The sequence below is a fragment of the Cebidichthys violaceus genome, unplaced genomic scaffold, assembly GCF_023349555.1.
Source record: "Cebidichthys violaceus isolate CVI_PGR_0920_01 unplaced genomic scaffold, fCebVio1.0.p SCAF_21, whole genome shotgun sequence".
Lineage (NCBI taxonomy): Eukaryota > Metazoa > Chordata > Actinopteri > Perciformes > Stichaeidae > Cebidichthys > Cebidichthys violaceus.
In genome coordinates, this window is record NW_027176384.1 from 10782756 (window position 1) to 10797560 (window position 14805).

Genomic DNA, 14805 nt, shown 5'->3' on the forward strand with positions numbered 1-14805 from the left:
TATTATTATTTATTATTACATTCAATATTTCTAAAATCCTAAAATAAACCTCTGGTTCTGTTGCACTGTAGATCCAATCTATCAAAAGTTAAAGATTTAGGGGGAAAGTTGTTAAAGTTGATATTTACTTCCCGTGTACTGAAACACTTGGCTGAGATATAAAGCTGAGCTGCACCAGTTATTTGAAAATATCCTTTTTGGAAGGAAATCAAGATCTTCTTTGTCTGCTTCAGAGAGGATGCTGGAAATTTGACTAAAAATAATTAAAGGTAGAAAGAAGCAGTTTAGTCAGTCACACACTACATGTCCCTGCTCCTTTGAACTTCTTTTCTCATTTACTCTTACATGTTTTTCTTTTCCATTTAATGTGCACGGTTGGTTTGAAGATGTTAGGAAGACCCTTTCTGTTCTCATAAAGAGAAAAAACAATTTGCATATTTTCAATTTAAGCTGCAGTTGAAAGGCTCGTACAATGTAAACCCCAAACAAACAACAGAGGACTTACCTGTTTCTAGGTGAGAGTTTATTAAGCTTTTATAGTGACAGCCAAGTCGTTTACCACACAAATACGACCAAAAAATATGGATGTACTTTGGAATATGTTGCATTTAAGGGATTTAATCGTCTCTGAATATTCGAGCTTTGGGATGAAAAATATTCTGTGTTCATATGTAAGGAAATCAAGCATTTACATCACTGTCTGTGTACTTACGGGTAACCTCAAAGTCCACTTCTGACCTGCAGGTATCATTTTTAAAAGATTGAAAAAAATACTTGTATTATATTGTATTTTTTCATTATTTAACACTGTTTTTCACCATTTCAATCTGCGGTTTTATGTTCCCCCAAGACTGCACTCCACCTACACTTAAAACAGTTACATAATGCTTTATAGGGCTTTGACAACCACATAAATGCTATAAAATGGACACAATACTGAAATGGGGCTGTGGACAATCTGTTGGAGTCCTCAACCTGAAAAAGCATCAAAACATTTAACCCTTATTAAAGCTATGTGCATTTTGACCCTGGTCATTTTTCTTTTACCATCTGATGAGGGTAAAACTTGTGCTTATGACCTGAACAAAAACAGAAGAACATCTGGATTTGTATGAGCAGTCTGCGTGAATGTTGAGCTGTTTTTATACCAAACTTTATGAGGAGATGGGGGCAAACCCTCTGATTGTGGACCAGCGTTTCTTGTGGATTGAATCTCATTGGAGCGCCCCATACACTCTGACACTCTGAAGTGTCTCATGAAACTACACAGCCTGTAGTCAGAGCAGAGTCTCCTACCTGCAGCCAGCTGCATCCAGCCGCAGATCTTATACACGGTGCCGGTGCTGCAGAAGAAGAAGAGCGCGAAGCAGCCGATGCAGGTGATGACCAGCACCATGGACATGCCGATGAAGAAGGAGGCGGCCTTGAACGCACCGGACGGGATGGTGCTGAACTCGGTGAAGCTGCCCTGACAGGTCAAGTCCCGGGACAGCCCGTTCCCGATGCAGTAGTGGAACAGTCCGAAGTAGCCCGCCTGCGGGGTGTCCATGCCGTCTCCGATCCAGTACGGCTGGATGAAGCACACCACGTTGACGATGGCGAAGAGGATGGTGAAGATGGCCCACAGGACGCCGATGGCGCGGGAGTTGCGCACGTAGTTGGTCTGGTAGATTTTGGCAGCCTCGGAGGCGGGGAGCATGGTGGTGGTCGTGCCGGGGGCCCCGGGGATCATCCTCCGGTCTGTGTTAAGGGGGGGAGGGGGGGGGAGGGGGGAGTGGGTCCGCTCGGTCCTCAGGATCAATGAACCTGTGCTCAGCAAACTAACACCTGCCGCATCTGATCCGTAACAAAGGCAACAAAGCACAGTGTTCTGCAGAACTTGTCGCTGTTTTCGGATTTTATTAGATTTTTTTTCAAGACTTTATTCAGTCACAGCTGTTCCCACAGCATCACTGCACTCTCGTATCCATGGCGAGGTCGGATTTTGTTTTCGTCTGGTGTTCTCGGCTGATTTTCATTCATCACACTCGCAAAAACGAAACGTGCGCTCCGCGGGCGGAAAAAAAAAAAGCGAGCTTTAGAAATCCATCTTCCATTCAGAAGCCCGTAAATTTTTACATTTGTCCTCATATATATTTAACGTCGCTGCCTGACTCCAAAACCAGAGACTGTTATTCCGACGAACGGGCTCAGCTCTGTTATTCACTGACTGAGATCTCGCTGAAATGGTGCGTCTGTGCTCGACGCCGGCAGACCAACAACCGCAGCTGAGACCCTGTAGTGAATTAGAGGAGGAGGAGGATAGCCTTGGATATCGCAGGGCCAGCCCACATCCCTTAATCCCAGTCTGACGCATTATTCCAGTAACACGCGCGAAATCTTAAACAGACACAAGGGTATAATAGAGAACAACCACAGTGTACTGCAGCTAATAATCCTAAATGTAATGCTCCCATAATCACACTAAAGCTGCATCACATTTATACCCCAATTGTATGAGCGGGGTATGGGCAAATGCACAAATTAAAAACAACAACAATACAACAGAATAATAAGAATAATACAACAAACATACAGTGTCTGTAGCGTTAAATGGATTTGGGTTGGCTTCCAATGAGATGACTATGAATATTATTTACAGATGTTGCGTATACAGTTATGCAGTGTTAGGCTTAGCCTACCCATAGGTTAAAATATATGTTCTCATGTGAGACCTGTATTAATATACTCTCCAGTTTTATGCACGCTAAATACACTAAAGCAAAGCATTCACTTGCTTAATTATAATGTTTTAAACGTCAGCATCTCCTATTAGGGCTATTCTACTATACTACTATCTATACTATACTATATATCTCAGCATCTATATATCTGTAGCTGCCCAGCTCTCATGGAATTATAAGATAATACGACACTTTACTAAGTTAAAGACTTAAAGTATATAAAAGCATCTTCTGTCACTTTATTTCACAACTACCGAGTTTTTAGAGCCATAAACTCCATTACCCATGATCCTTTGTGTGATCTGTCATTGGCTAGTAAACGGAAGCCGTCATTTGACGTAATCTGAAGGCGCGCGCGAAACTCCTGTGAGTGTGCTCGACTGTTTATTTGCGTTTTCAACATTTGAACTTTTAGCTTTTCACCGCGTTTTAAGTTTGATCCACATTCGATCATTACGCATATGCATTCCCATAGTATCCTGTCGTGTTTGCAGTGAATAACTTCCTACAATATTCCTTGTTTTGGCGAAGATCGGGATGTCAGCGCTGTTACAACATCCAGGATATGAGGAGGAGAGGCTGCAGAGGGTCTCAGAGCAGCTGCCCTGCAGAGAGCTCCAGGCGGGCATGCTGCTGTCGCTCATGGGCCAGGTACGGAACGTTACTGGTGCAGTGGGTTAGCGTCACTCTGCATGGTGTTTTAGGTTAGTTTACACACATAAGAAGTATTGTCTATTAAGGTTTACAGAAAGTACAAGCACACCATACTTGATAGTCCTGTTTAATGGTCGTATTAATAATAATAAAGCACCTTTTATACACACACTGCAGCTCAAGGTGTTTAGTGTTTTAAAAAAATTTCAGACAAATATAAACCTGAGTACAATAATAATAAAGATTAGATTTAAATCCACTATAGAAAAACTTCAAAAGATTCAAGTTTCAGGCTAAAACGGTAAGTTGAAGTACTCCCACACACACATTGAATAAAGGAATACACAATGTAGTACAGCAAAAATACACTACATTTAAAATCTTCCTGACACATTTATTTCTGCTTGCTGAAATTATATTTCTTTATGATCAGTATTGTGAATCAACAGTTCAGAACAATCTGTCGGTTCTTTGTTGACAAATACATATTTAGATACATGCTCTTTGTATGAGAATGAACTGGGGGAACATGTTTGTTATTGATGAAGTAATGAAATGTCACAATTCTATTGAGTACACATGAATCTTGTTCTTTCAGCCACACCAGTACAGCTACCCGTCAGTCTTCATCTATGGTCATCGGTCTTCAGGGAAGAGTCATGTGATGCATGTTTTGCTGAAGGAACTTGAGGTGAGAAGAGAGATATTAAAGTTCAGGGAACTCTGGGGCTGAATGCTGTTTGTTTGTACGGTTTAGCGGGTCAGAATTTGTTTATCAAAAAAACAAACATTTGTTAGAGGACAAACTGTTAGTCAGGTTTGAACTGATGCTGTGTAAACCTTAAACTGACGCTGCAACTACAATAGTGCACGTCTCCTTCAGACTGCTGAAAGAAATGGGAAATATTACATTTTATTGAAAGTGATGAAAAATTCAGTTCCCTCAACACATTTTATTGTATTTCAGAAAAATGTCATTTCTCAGTGCACACAAATCTTTGTGTGCGTACTTTGAATGTGCGCGTAGGCGTATGTTTCCCTTCTTGATTCAAAATTTATGAACAGAATCACGAGGTGTTTGATTTAGATTCCTTCCCACCCTTTGCACCCACACTTTGAGCTTTTAACCCTCAGGGAGACGCTATAGACAAGAAACAGCCACCAATCATGGTGTACAGCGAAGTCTTTCTTGCCGACTGTAGTTAGGATGCTGAATGTCTCTTTATATCGTCTCAAACATGCTGTTTGTCCTCATCAATTGTCTTGTGGCATCAATTTTCATGTATTGTTTTTAATGCTATTGGATGAAACCTAGGACCGTTTTCACAACGTGGACAACAAAGTAACCAATTAAGGCTGCAACTAACCTTTTTTGTTATTTTATTTTTTTCAAAGTCTTTAAACTGTAAAAAATAGCAGCTCCTCGCAGTTTCTCAGACACCAAAGACAAAAAAAAAAGCACAACATTTTTTTTATTTGAGAAGCTGGAATCGGCAAAGAATTTGGCATTTTTGGTTTAAAAAAAATGGCTGAAATGATGAATTGATTATCAAAATATGATTTGTTTTTCCAATAGATTCAGTGGCTAATTGCTGCTGCTCTTATGAAACACCAAATTACAGCATTTCATTAATGGCAGGTTGTAATTGCTCAGTTTGCAACAAAACCAAACGAGAGAACCAACACGATGTGAAGATATGAAACTGATTGTCCTTCCTCCTCCTCCTCCTCTCTGCAGCTGCCTCACGCCACAGTCAGCTGTGTCGAGTGCGTTTCTGTTGCGCTGCTGTTTGAACAAGTCCTGCTGTCCTTCTTTGGCGGCGACGCCGCCTCGCTGCTCCCCCGCAGTCCCTCCCTGTCCGACTTCGTACGCGTCTACAGACAGCAGTGCTCCCAGTCTCCCGCCAAGCAGACGCGATACATTGTGAGTGTCGTGCACTTTACGCCCAAACGGAACAATCTCATCCGTGACACGTCAAATTATTCATTCTTTGGATGTGTCACTTTAAATATTTGTACGATAATATGAGTAGTATGCAGATAGATGCTAAACAAAGCTCCAGATGCGTTAGCTTTGAGAGAATTAGTGTGATTTCTTTTCAGCACAGGAGGTTTATTCTAGTCTGTTGGCTTCATCGTTTATTATATTTTAAAAGTGAGCTCACATCGTATAAAACAGTATATGTGTCGTGATAAAAACCGCCATTCACAACCTCGAGCTTGTTGAATATGGATGTTGCATAATAAGCTTAAATGTACTCGTATGTATCTTTCAGGTGATGGAAAAAGCCGAGCTTCTGAGAGACGCCGATGCCAATCTCCTCCCGGCTCTGCTGCGTCTTCAGGAACTGGTGAGAACGAGCAGCAAGCGCTTTGTGTTATCTATCAAGTCAGCCGCTTTATTGTTGTTGCACCGTGTTAAATGATGAAGAGGAACTGGAAGAGCCTCTTTTTGTAATGAGTGTGTGGTGCTCTTTCATGATGCTGGTGGGAAGGAAGGAGGGCGACCGCTCGCAGCATTTTAATTAAACACATCAAAAGGACAAAGACTTATGTGGTTATTTGGGTTTACTCCCGTTGAAGAAATTTGTTCTCTGATGGAGTGTTCCTGTTAAATGCTGAAACAATGTTTGCTGTTTTCCACTTATCCATTGAGCACAAAATAAAATACACAGAACGTTAGATATAAATATATAAAACCCATCAATTGAATTGATAGCAATACCTGTAGCCAGGGAGACCTACTCTCACTGAATCCACTTGTTGTACCAAACCGCTGTTCTACTACATGGTTATATACAGTATATATGTTTCTACTTGTGTGTCCTATTCAGGTGGAGGACAACGTTACCGTCATCCTACTCACTGAAATCGTCTGGGACAAGTTCAGACCAAACACCGGCTGTTTCGAGCCCCTTCTGCTCCATTTCCCAGACTACAGTAAAGGTATAATCGTACACACACACACACACACACACACACGTGCTACATCAGCCAGTGTCATGAATACACTCCCACCACACTGCATAATGATGACACACACTTGGCGGATGCAGTGTGAGATGTGAGATTTGTACCTGCGACTTTGTTCCAACACTTAAGGCAGCGACTGTGGGGGAATATTGCATGATAGAAACACCACTGTATAAATTCAGCACTTTAGAGGGAGTGAAGGATTGTACTTGATATGTGAGAAGACATATTTCTTTTTATAATAATCTCTGTTTTTGTATGAGTACGGTGATGGAGTTTTTTTTTTTTTTTTTTGTATGTGTGTCTCTGTCCGTTCACGTATTTGAAGGTGAGCTGCAGCAGATTTTGTCCCGGGACAAACATCCTTCATATTCTGCTGAGTTTTACTCGTCCTACATCAACATCCTGCTGGGAGTCTTTTACTCTGTCTGTCGGGACCTCAGAGAGCTGCGCCACCTGGTCAGACACACACACACACACATACACACACACACACGCACACACACACATGCAGGTTTTTAATTGTTTTGATTTTCTTTCAGTCTCGCATCATTGATCTCTTTATTTTCTCTTTTCAACTAGGCTGCCCTCAACTTTTCAAAGTTCTGCGAGCCGTTAGCAGAAGGAAAAGGTAAAGCATAAAGAGGTGTATTCATTCATCTGACAGCTGATCAATATTTAGAGATACCTTGTTCTACCCTTTTGTTTGTGTTCATTTGAGGGCTCTTTCTAACACGTTGACGCCACTTAAGCTATTGAACTTTTCCATATTTATTTCTTCTAAGCTGCACCAACCTGAGGGGAAGCAGAACAAGCTGTAAACATTGACATTTTATCACCATAGAAAATTGCTGTGGTGAATGTGTCGGCAACATTTGCCTATTCGCACACAGCTCTTTTTGTCTGTCTATTCGTTCTGTTTAAACCCGGTACTTCTGCACAGTTGCAGATACACTATTTGTAGAATTGAGATTCCAGTGGTGACTGCGTAGGATTGTGTGATCCAGACATTTCCAATAACTCCAGACAGCGTTGTCAAGTACAATAGTCAAAATGTATTGAAAAGAAGATGGAGGTCATTATTTCCACAATGCACAGCATGTTTTTATCGAGCAAAATATTCTGCTTCAATCCATATTTGTCTTTCAAAACCATTTTCTCTGCAGTCAAAAAACAGTTTGCTGTCCTGCTTTCCGCACACAAAGGTAGACACAAAGGGAGACTCGTACACTTATTAATCGGTGCAGTCTAGCAGGAATCTAACGGCACCATAAATTACAATTATGTAACCACAATAACAAAAAAAAATGGATTCTTTTCTTAGGGGGATGATGTCATGGAATAGGACGACTTAACGTTCAAAGCTTCATTCGAAAACCTCGATGGAAGCTTTAATGTAGGAAAAGAAAGTTGGTGCAGCCCTATGTTGTAGTTTTAGGAGGTGCATGTCAGCTACACTGTAGTTGCAGCATAACCCCTGAATGTAGACGTATAATCGAAGCTTACTTCTCTTGTGGCTCTGTTTTGTTCCCCCTCTGGCTCTTGTGTGACAAAAATATTCTTCTTTTTAGCCGCTATTAGATAGATAGATAGATAGATAGATAGATAGATAGTAACTTTATTGATCCCGCGAGGGGAAATTATTTTGTTACAAGCAGCAATAGGTTCCAGAGCAGCAATAGGTTACAGGTATAAAAATCTTAATATTATATATAAAGAAAAAAAGAAAAATACACATGTCACAATATATACAATTATAATATAGTAAAGATGTTATATAAAAAATGCACACTATATACACAGTGAATAGAACAGAATAATATTAAATCAACTAAATAAACAGTAGTGCAGAGGTTTAACGATTTGATTTGGCCCGAGGTGATTTATTGTACAGTCTTATAGCAGTAGGCAGGAATGTTCTCCTGTACCTGTCCTTGTGACAGCGGAGCTGGATCATTCTGTTGGAGAAAGTGCTCCGCTGTCCCTGCAGTAGGTGGTGGAGAGGGTGGTCCTGGTTATCCAATATGGATGATAGTTTCTTCAGTGTCCTCCTCTCCACCACCTGTTCCAGATAGTCTTGTTTACAGCCGATGATGGAGCCGGCCTTCTTAACCAGTTTGTTACATCCTCCTTTCGCATTAACACCTTGTTGTTTGATTCATTGTTTTTCCTCCCCTTCCTGATTACACCCCTTCTCTCTATAAGCAAACCTGAACTAATCGCACGCTGTGAATGTGGCTTTTACACCCATGCTGCTCTGTTTCCGTGTCTTCAGTGAAAGAGACCGACACACACAAGCTGTGGAGAAACATGGAGCCTCATTTGAAGAAAGCCATGCAGACGGTTTACCTGCGAGAAGTGTCCAGGTCTGTGAACCACGTCACCGTTTGACGTAACGACTCATCTGAGCGATTCTGCTTGTTTTGAACGACCCGATTACCGATGCTGTGGTTCATTATGTCTTCTCTTTTCTCTGTGTTCAGCCTTCAGTGGGAGCAGATGCAGCAAATGGAGGAGAAGGAGAACGGAGCCATGAGAGGTACCAACACACACTGAGCACTGTTGCACTTAACGACGTCACGTGACTGCAGAGCAGATGTTAAACTGGAAAAACCGTTGATGGGGTGCAGTGACACCCTGGGTTCATGCGAAAACTTATTATTTTTTTTTTAACGGCACATCAATGCATCGCACCGAAAATAATCCAAATCTTGGGTTGCACTGAACATCTGATGTATTTTGTGAAAGCATGTTTAGTTTTCCAGATACATAGTACAGCCGACTCATTGCATTTATTTCCCCAAAGGTTTATCTGCTCACACTCATGTTGAGCTGCCTTATTACTCCAAGTTCCTGTTGATCGCTGCCTACCTGGCATCCTACAACCCGGCCCGCACGGATAAGCGCTTCTTCCTCAAAGTAAAATAATTGTATCTTAAAAGATATTACACCACATCTGAATCTAAGGATAGAGAATGTTGCATGTTGTACAGATTGTGAAGCACTTTAAGGCAAATTGGTATTTTGTGATTCATACAAATAAAAATGTTTTCATTTGTGTCCCTGTTTCCTCCCAACAGCACCACGGTAAAATAAAGAAAACAAACTTCTTAAAGAAAAATGAAAAGGTAATCATCTTAACTGGTCACATTTAATCACATGTTTCAGATTCAGCCTGTTAAATATAATATCAATATATTCTCTCAATGTATTTCCTAGACAAGTAACCATCTTCTGGGGCCAAAGCCGTTTCCTCTGGACCGCCTGCTCGCCATTTTCTACAGTGTGGTGGACAGCAGAGTCGCCCCCACTGCCAGCATCTTCTCCCAGGTCAGTCGGTCGGTCGGATGCTTCAGTCACATTTAGTCACTTCACATTTACATAATGTTGTTCCCTATTTCATTAAACATTCAGATAGCGCTGCACAGATACAGTTAACTCGCAAAAAAACAACAACCTAGAAGAGGCTCCTCAGATTTCCTATGACAGAACTTTTTTGACACTTTATCACTTTTGTTTGTACATGTTGTTATAAACTGATTCTTTTTTTTTTTTTACAGCTTGAGAGTCTCTATGACAGTTTAACTTGAGGACAGTCTGTGAAGACTAGACTTGTGAAATAAAGGACAAATAAAGATGTCTGTCAGCAGAACACAAAGTACTCATCCAAAAATATAGTAGTTGAATTAACCTCCTTAACATGTCCATGATTGTGACTCTCGAAGTTAGCTGTAGGAAGTCTCATGGGTCTCTAAAGAAAATTATTTAATTTCACGCTTCCCCCCCCCCCCCCCCCCCCCCCCCCCCCCCCCATGTGCCAGATAAGCGAATGAACACTATAATAATCAGAGGATTTTAAATGAGGTTTTTTCATTTCTAGGTGCAAATAACACATTATTTCATGTTAACTCAAGCCTAATGACCACAGTGTCTCAGATGACAGTTTTCTACCCATATGGTCATGAGTTTCGGGATCCGCAGCCAAATGCCGATCTATTTATGGCCATGAGCATGAAATGGTTTTTAGGAAATTAGGCTCGACCCGTATCTCGATCATTTAGTGCCTCTGCATCAAAGTGAGGAGAAGCTGTGCTGAAAGAAGTGGAGCAGAGAGTCATTTCATGTTTCCCCTCCATTTAGATCTCCTCTCTGGTGACCTTACAGCTGTTGACTCAGGTCAGTCATGACGACCAGCTCGATGCCCCAAAGTACAAATGTGCCGTTTCCATGGACTTCATCTGCGCCATCTCCAGGTGTGTGTGTGTGTGTGTGTGTGTGTGTGTGTGTGCGCGTGTGCATGTTAATACACGAGACTGAAGGCAGAATAATTCAAGTAAATTAACCTTTTTACTAGTTTTCAGCGGATGTGTTTTGTGTGATTTATCTTCCAGGACGGTGAATTTTGAAATTGTCAATTACCTTTATGACTTCCTGTGAACCTGCTGAGAATAAAGGAGAGAAGACACCCAGTGACGTCAAGACAAAAGAGGGATTTATACGTTTAAAGACGAGCAAAATGAAGAGCTCAGACTATTGTTGGGATTCTTGTGGAGGAACGTTAATCCAATTATGTCGCTGCCCCCTTGTGGCTGCTGAATGAGCTCCTTCGTTCTTGTCTCTTAAGACTGTCCGTGATAGATATTTGCATTTGTATAAAATAAATGCCATATTGGCAATTTTGCTTTATATTTGTTTTAGTTTTTTGTTTGTTAAAAGCCTCTGTTATGTTTGTTGTGTATTCAAAGGAAACACCCAGAGTTTTCCCTCTTTTAACACGAGGTATAAATCAGTTTATAATATAGTTCATCCTGCTGAAAATAATGGGAGAAAAAAAGATGAATATGATGCATGCATGTTTTATTTGACACAGAGCGACCGTGGCACCATGCAGGTGAATCATCGTCCTTGCTCGAAGGGAGGATGTTGTTTCCGTGACGTGTCACCTTTGTTTACTCTGCTGTATGAGGCTGAATAGTGAAGTCATAGGATACTGATCCTGTAATGGAGACAATAAACAAGCTTTTATGAAGCTGTATTGTGTAAAAACAATACGTTTGCTCCGGTTTACCTGTCCTCCTCCACAGCCTTTAAAAACTTGACCAGTGTTGCAATTTTTTGGAAAATTGAAAGAATTGTTGCAGATTTTTTTTTTTTCTGCTTTCCTATCATGCTAATAGTTACCACTAAGATTTAACATGCCGCCCTCAGGTTGATACTTTAACACCCACTATTTAGAATTTATAGAGTATATAAACATTTGATAAATGGCTTACAACACACTATAAACGAACACAACAGTAATCTAAATCTGTATTTAGAGCAGCAAAACATTCAGTCAATGAAACCACAAGCGTTCTCTTTCAACTTTTATTTTAAACTTAAAAAAAGTTTTTTTTTTTAAAGGTAAACATTTGAGAATCTGCGCACTAGTAAAACACTTTTACCTGTATTCAACAGCCTTTGTCTTAATCAAATTAGCATATAGATGCTAAGCACACTTCAGAGTCAGGCAAACGGGTAAAAAGAGATTTTAAGTATTTTGATGCAGAGGGGCTCAGACGCTGAGAAAAAAAAAATAATGATTTGGAAAGCATTGAGTGCATATAATTGCCACTCTGCTCCATTATCTCCCTCTTTTATCCCTCGTGGACTGATGGGGGATCATCGCTCGCGCCATGGTGGCCTGGGAAGAGCTCAGCGTCGATAAACAACACCAGTTTGCAAAGGTTGGCTGCATTTAAAGTGCACACGTGTCCCTGTTTCAGAGATAAGACATAGGACATGTCGGTGTCTGCAGCACACTGGAATTATAGTTGATCTCATTAGAAATCTCAGTCTATAAATGACCTCTTCACCAGAGGCCATGATGCACTGAGGCCCTCGGGTTAAACCCTGAAGGAGGACGAGGTAGTGGGACTAAACGCTGCGCCTCCTGTTGTGGATCATCGTCACGATGTGGGTGAGGTCCAGACTCTTTATCATCACCTCCATGAAGTCTTCATCACTGCGCGCACCGGCCACAAACTCATCCAAGGAGAGCTCGCCTGTCGAATGGGGAAGATTGTATTCAAAGACATTAAATGTGTGTTGCATTTGCACATACACATGCAAAAGTTGAATTTTGTAAGAAATGTTTATGGATGGTTATTGTGTTTAACAGACAACCTACATCTCATCTGTGTTTCCTGACTCAAGACAGCACTGGAGCTGATAAATATCTAAACAATGATCACCCATGATTGATTACTTCCTAAATCTAACGTGCCAGAACACACTCACCGTCTCCATTTATGTCAATCCTGTCAAACACGCGGTTAGTGAAATCTTCAGCGGATATTTCCTGACTTTCATTCCCATTGATTGCACGGATGGCCTGCAGGGAACAGAATGGGAAGAAAAAAATAAATAAATTTGCCATGTTGAGGCTGCAGGACTTGCTGTAAAAAAAAAAAAAAAAAAAATCCAGTGTCACTGCACCTTTATGATGTTGAGGAGCTCGTGTCGGTCGATGCAGCCGTTGCCGTCTACATCATAAAGTTTGAAATACCAGCGCAGCTTGTGCTCCATCTTTCCCCGCATCACCAGACTGAGAGCCGCCACATACTCCATGAAGTCGATGTAGCCGTCCTGCAGAAAACAAGCGGGCAGATGAGGCCTGATGTGCACCCTGGAGTTCCTTATCGAAACGGTGTCGAACATCAATAAACTATCATGCATGACCGTCAGCTTATTACTAAACTATTCAAAGTGATAAATCAGTCCCTCAGTTGAAAGAGATCCCCCCCCCCGCCCCAAAATAAAATAAAGCGTGCCATGACGGAGGATTATCTCCAGGGGGCTGTCTGAACAACAATCTTGGCATCAAAGCAGTTGTCTCACAGATAATCTCTTAGTTTAAATCATGCAGAGAGATTGCCACTGCCCTTTGTGAGCTGAAGGGGGGAGGACTAAATATAGCTTCTCAGAGACACTTATTTAAACTGATCTGAAGGCCTTGTTGCTGGGAGGTCACTGCTTTGTGTGGACATGAATGATGCTGATGTATTTTTTTTTTAATTTGGGCAGCATGTTTAAAGTTTTAGGAACTTTCCTGCCCTTGACCTAACTTTAGGTCTAGCCCTAACAAACTGTTCAAAGGTCAAGGGGCAGATCTTGAGTGTTTTTGTTTTAGAGCAAAAACAATTGGTTGATTAGCGGATTAGGCGATAAATAATTTGCCACATTGTGATTATAATGTAATCATTTAAAGTCGACATGTCTTGCTCATTTTCAGGTTAATTTTTGTGTTTTAGGTTTCTTGTAAAACATGTTTAGATGTTTTATTGCTAAAATAAAACCTTTATTTTTCTCATACTGTCTGTCTGAATAGACCTGTATTCACACTCTGTCTAAAACACTCTATTTTAGCCTCTGTCTCTTTAAGGCCCTCTCCCGAAAAAAGCTAAGTCTGCTCTGATTGGCTTGTGAATAAAATATGGCGCACCTTTACAAAGGTGGTACTCAAGGCGAGGGTGGAGGGTTGGAGGTATAGATTGACCTACAATACTAATTAAAAAGAATGTCAACAAAAATAATTTGAGAAGTAAACATTCAAGTTTTTCTTCTTCGTCTCGGTCAAAAAGGCGTTTACATTCATACGCTGCTGACTGTGTTTGTTATGCTTGACTTTCTCTCTTTAAGGTTGAATGAGAACCACTACACCTTGACAGCTGTTAAAAAGTTCATCTCTCTGCAGTCAAATAAACCCTCCTGAACTTAACTTTGTAGGTAAAGAAAATCGCAGCATCTCACCTTGTTCATGTCAAACGTGCGGAACATCTGCTCTATGTAGGCGTTGGCCTCCGGGTCCAGCCCTCGCAGCCCGAAGAACTGCTTGAACTCGTGCAGGGTGAGCTGACCCGAGGGGCACTCGGTCATGAACTTCTTGTACCAGAGGTGCATCTCCACCGCCTGCAGGTCGTCCACGGTGCTTCCTGTTGAGTTACCCATTTCTTCCTGACACTTGAGTGAAACAGCTGGATGATTTGTTTTGCAGCTGGTGCAGAGACCGCTCAGCCCAAAGTGGTCTACTGTGAAGCGGAGGTTATCCCTTTTCACAGTCACACAACAACGGGTCTTAAGGGTGAGAGTAGCAGCCGGCGGAGGCCTTTTGTAGCCGTCTGTGTTTTGGGGGATGAGGCGGTGCCCTCCCCTCTGTGTCCACCTTGGGTTTAATCACTGTCTTGTAATCCAGGCGAACATGCAGATGATCAGCTTAATCGCCTTTTTTAAAAGGGCAGGTTGACCATTTCATCTCCGTCCTCGTTTACCGTGAGAACTGCTGACAAACACAAACGCAGCTCTCATCCCTCACGTGGAGACACAGGACATCCATCACAGTCATGCACCTGAACCGATGACTCATCTCTGGGTGGTGCAGCTGTAAAGCTATGCACACCACAAAAACACCTCAGCA

The 14805-nt window shown here is 41.5% G+C and overlaps 3 protein-coding genes across 4 annotated transcripts in view; 1 reads left to right on the forward strand and 2 right to left on the reverse strand.

Moving 5' to 3' along the window:
* The window catches only part of lhfpl3 (LHFPL tetraspan subfamily member 3), a 28375-nt gene extending 26105 nt beyond the window's left edge, over positions 1-2270 (reverse strand). For both annotated transcript variants that reach the window (XM_068717320.1, XM_068717317.1), the window contains exon 1: positions 1297-2270. In XM_068717320.1, coding sequence (XP_068573421.1) covers positions 1297-1732 — 436 coding nt within the window. In that variant the 5' untranslated portion in view covers positions 1733-2270. The remainder of the gene's footprint in view (positions 1-1296) is intronic.
* Positions 2271-3081: 811 nt separating this feature from the next.
* Positions 3082-11036, forward strand: orc5 (origin recognition complex, subunit 5). The gene is made up of 15 exons (XM_068717316.1): positions 3082-3089; positions 3255-3374; positions 3976-4068; positions 5116-5301; positions 5654-5728; positions 6212-6323; positions 6679-6809; positions 6933-6981; positions 8626-8716; positions 8834-8889; positions 9157-9269; positions 9431-9478; positions 9570-9680; positions 10491-10603; positions 10742-11036. The coding sequence occupies exons 2-15, from the start codon at positions 3261-3263 to the stop codon at positions 10785-10787; spliced, it is 1338 nt and encodes a 445-aa protein (XP_068573417.1). The 5' UTR covers positions 3082-3089; positions 3255-3260; the 3' UTR covers positions 10788-11036.
* A 741-nt stretch (positions 11037-11777) lies between these two features.
* Positions 11778-14683, reverse strand: guca1aa (guanylate cyclase activator 1Aa). Its single transcript, XM_068716743.1, has 4 exons — positions 14142-14683; positions 12828-12977; positions 12630-12723; positions 11778-12394 (listed from the first exon to the last, which is right to left on the reverse strand). The coding sequence occupies exons 1-4, from the start codon at positions 14337-14339 to the stop codon at positions 12267-12269; spliced, it is 570 nt and encodes a 189-aa protein (XP_068572844.1). The 5' UTR covers positions 14340-14683; the 3' UTR covers positions 11778-12266.
* Positions 14684-14805: the final 122 nt, after the last annotated feature.

Excerpts from the sequence above, each read along its gene's own strand:
- orc5 (XM_068717316.1), top strand. The coding sequence starts at position 3,261 with ATGTCAGCGCTGTTACAACATCCAGGATATGAGGAGGAGAGGCTGCAG. Across the intron at positions 8,890-9,156 it reads GGAGAACGGAGCCATGAGAG|GTTTATCTGCTCACACTCAT; the intron begins GTACCAACACAC and ends ATTTCCCCAAAG. Across the intron at positions 9,479-9,569 it reads TCTTAAAGAAAAATGAAAAG|ACAAGTAACCATCTTCTGGG; the intron begins GTAATCATCTTA and ends TGTATTTCCTAG.
- guca1aa (XM_068716743.1), bottom strand. The coding sequence starts at position 14,339 with ATGGGTAACTCAACAGGAAGCACCGTGGACGACCTGCAGGCGGTGGAG. Across the intron at positions 12,978-14,141 it reads GCACGTTTGACATGAACAAG|GACGGCTACATCGACTTCAT; the intron begins GTGAGATGCTGC and ends TGTTTTCTGCAG. Across the intron at positions 12,395-12,629 it reads GATTGACATAAATGGAGACG|GCGAGCTCTCCTTGGATGAG; the intron begins GTGAGTGTGTTC and ends CCCATTCGACAG.